The following is a 1,797-nucleotide window of genomic DNA, read 5'->3' as shown; positions in this document are numbered from 1 at the left end:
TCTTACCTAAATCACTATCAATACCACCACCCAAAAAAAAAAGCCCTCCCTAGTGACCAATAAATAAAGTAAATCAAAACAATGTGCTAGTATTTATATGTTCTCCTCTTAAGTGGCAAGGGATGAAATCAGAGACACTGGCCATAATAATAGCAGCATACAGTTGTTAACATTTTATAGTTTATAAAACACTTCATATCCATCATTCTTATATAACACTCCCACTGGACTCACTCTTCGGACTTGAACTGGTCCCAGAAGTTGTGTCTCCAGGAGGGTGGTTGCTACAACATTCAGGGTTCTGGGAGTGACCTTATGGGTGGTTCTTTTAACACTTATTCACAAGCCCCCACCAGTGAGCTTCCCCTTAACAATCAGACAGAGGACTTATTTAATTCTTTAGCAAAGAAATTTACTCAACTGGAGTAGGAAGAACAGAAGTCACAAAGCATATTCCTCTGAACAAAGGCTGTATTCTTCCATCAGTACACACAGAGAGGTAATCAAGGAGGGGGTAAGTGGGGAAAGTGGTCACACCAGTAAAATACATTAGTAATGAGACATACATAGGGTACACACTTGCCAAGGCAGCTTACAACTCTGGAAGTGTAGGGCCTCCATATCCATTCTTTCTCTGTGAGATATGGCAGTAGGGATGGACAAGGTGCTCCTATGCTCAGCTGGGCCAACTCCTTGAAGGTCTGGAAGGCTCAGTCCACTGCTGGTCTCTGTTTCTGAGCTGCCTCTTCCCCAAGCTCAACTGCTACTGGGCTGGATGGGGTGAGTAGTTTGGCCATTGGGCAGAGATGCTGCTGGGCTACTGTTAGGCTGTTGTGTGACTGGACCAAGCCAGTCACTCAGTGCTGAGCACCAGCTGTTAGACAGGGGCAGGCAGCTTGCTCAGCTACTGGGTTTATCTCTGCTGAATGGATCCACTGGATTCACTGGCCTCACTCTTGATTGGCAGCTGACATCTTTCACCACATTCATCCACTGGCCCAGCTGTGCATTGCTGTGCTCTCTTTATCTGGATAAAGGGGAAAACCCAGTGAAGAAAAACCATAATATGTCAAATTTTTGATACTTCCAGCCCTTAAGTAGATATCTAGCCCACAAAAAGTGAGTTTGCACCACACTTAGAATGAATTTAAGAATTTATGAGAGCTAGCTAAACAAATTGTTTACTGGCACATGAATGTAATTGGATTTTACTGAGATATAAGAAATGATGAATACAGAGGAACATGGAAAGATCTATATTAACTGATGCAGAGAAAAGTAAGCAGAGCCAAGGAAACAAGGTATATACAGTGACTACAACAATGTGAATGGAAAGACCAACCACACACACACATACACACACACATCAGAATCAAGTGCTGTAAAATTACAAAGAACACTCATGGCTCAAAATAAGAGACATGAGTAGATACTCCCACCCACTGTACCCCTTTGCAGAAGAGGGATAGCCACAAGCATTATACAATTCACATATTTTTCAGACTTTTTATTTTTATTTATTATTATAAATAATAATATAAGGGCCACGGGGGAAACTGTGGTGAAGTAAAAAGCAAAAGACATCAACAAAAACTTATTTTTTAAAAAGCAAAAAAAAATAGTATGAGGCCACCTGGGATAAAGAATTTTTTTTCAGATCTATAATAATGCCATATAAAAGTTTGAAAAGGGATCTCATGCCTTTCAGCACACATTCAACCACATAATCTTTTCTCTAGTTTCTGTTCTCTGTGTGTGTGTGTGTGTGTGTGTGTGTGTGTGTGTGTGTGTGTGTGT

The 1,797-nt window shown here is 41.0% G+C and overlaps 1 protein-coding gene across 1 annotated transcript in view; it reads right to left on the bottom strand.

The window, feature by feature from the left end:
• Positions 1–469: 469 nt before the first annotated feature.
• Positions 470–1,797, bottom strand: part of U2SURP (U2 snRNP associated SURP domain containing) — a 105,264-nt gene continuing 103,936 nt past the window's right edge. The window contains exon 28 of the mRNA XM_069104695.1: positions 470–1,027. Within this exon, the coding sequence (XP_068960796.1) occupies positions 1,024–1,027 (4 nt within the window). The 3' untranslated portion in view covers positions 470–1,023. The remainder of the gene's footprint in view (positions 1,028–1,797) is intronic.

This window comes from Petaurus breviceps, unplaced genomic scaffold (assembly GCF_028583685.1).
Source record: "Petaurus breviceps papuanus isolate PSGF00001 unplaced genomic scaffold, PetGlider_PUasm1.0 688, whole genome shotgun sequence".
Classification (NCBI taxonomy): Eukaryota; Metazoa; Chordata; class Mammalia; order Diprotodontia; family Petauridae; genus Petaurus; species Petaurus breviceps.
Note: the sequence above shows the minus strand (reverse complement) of the source record. Positions and strands in the feature narration are given on the sequence as shown.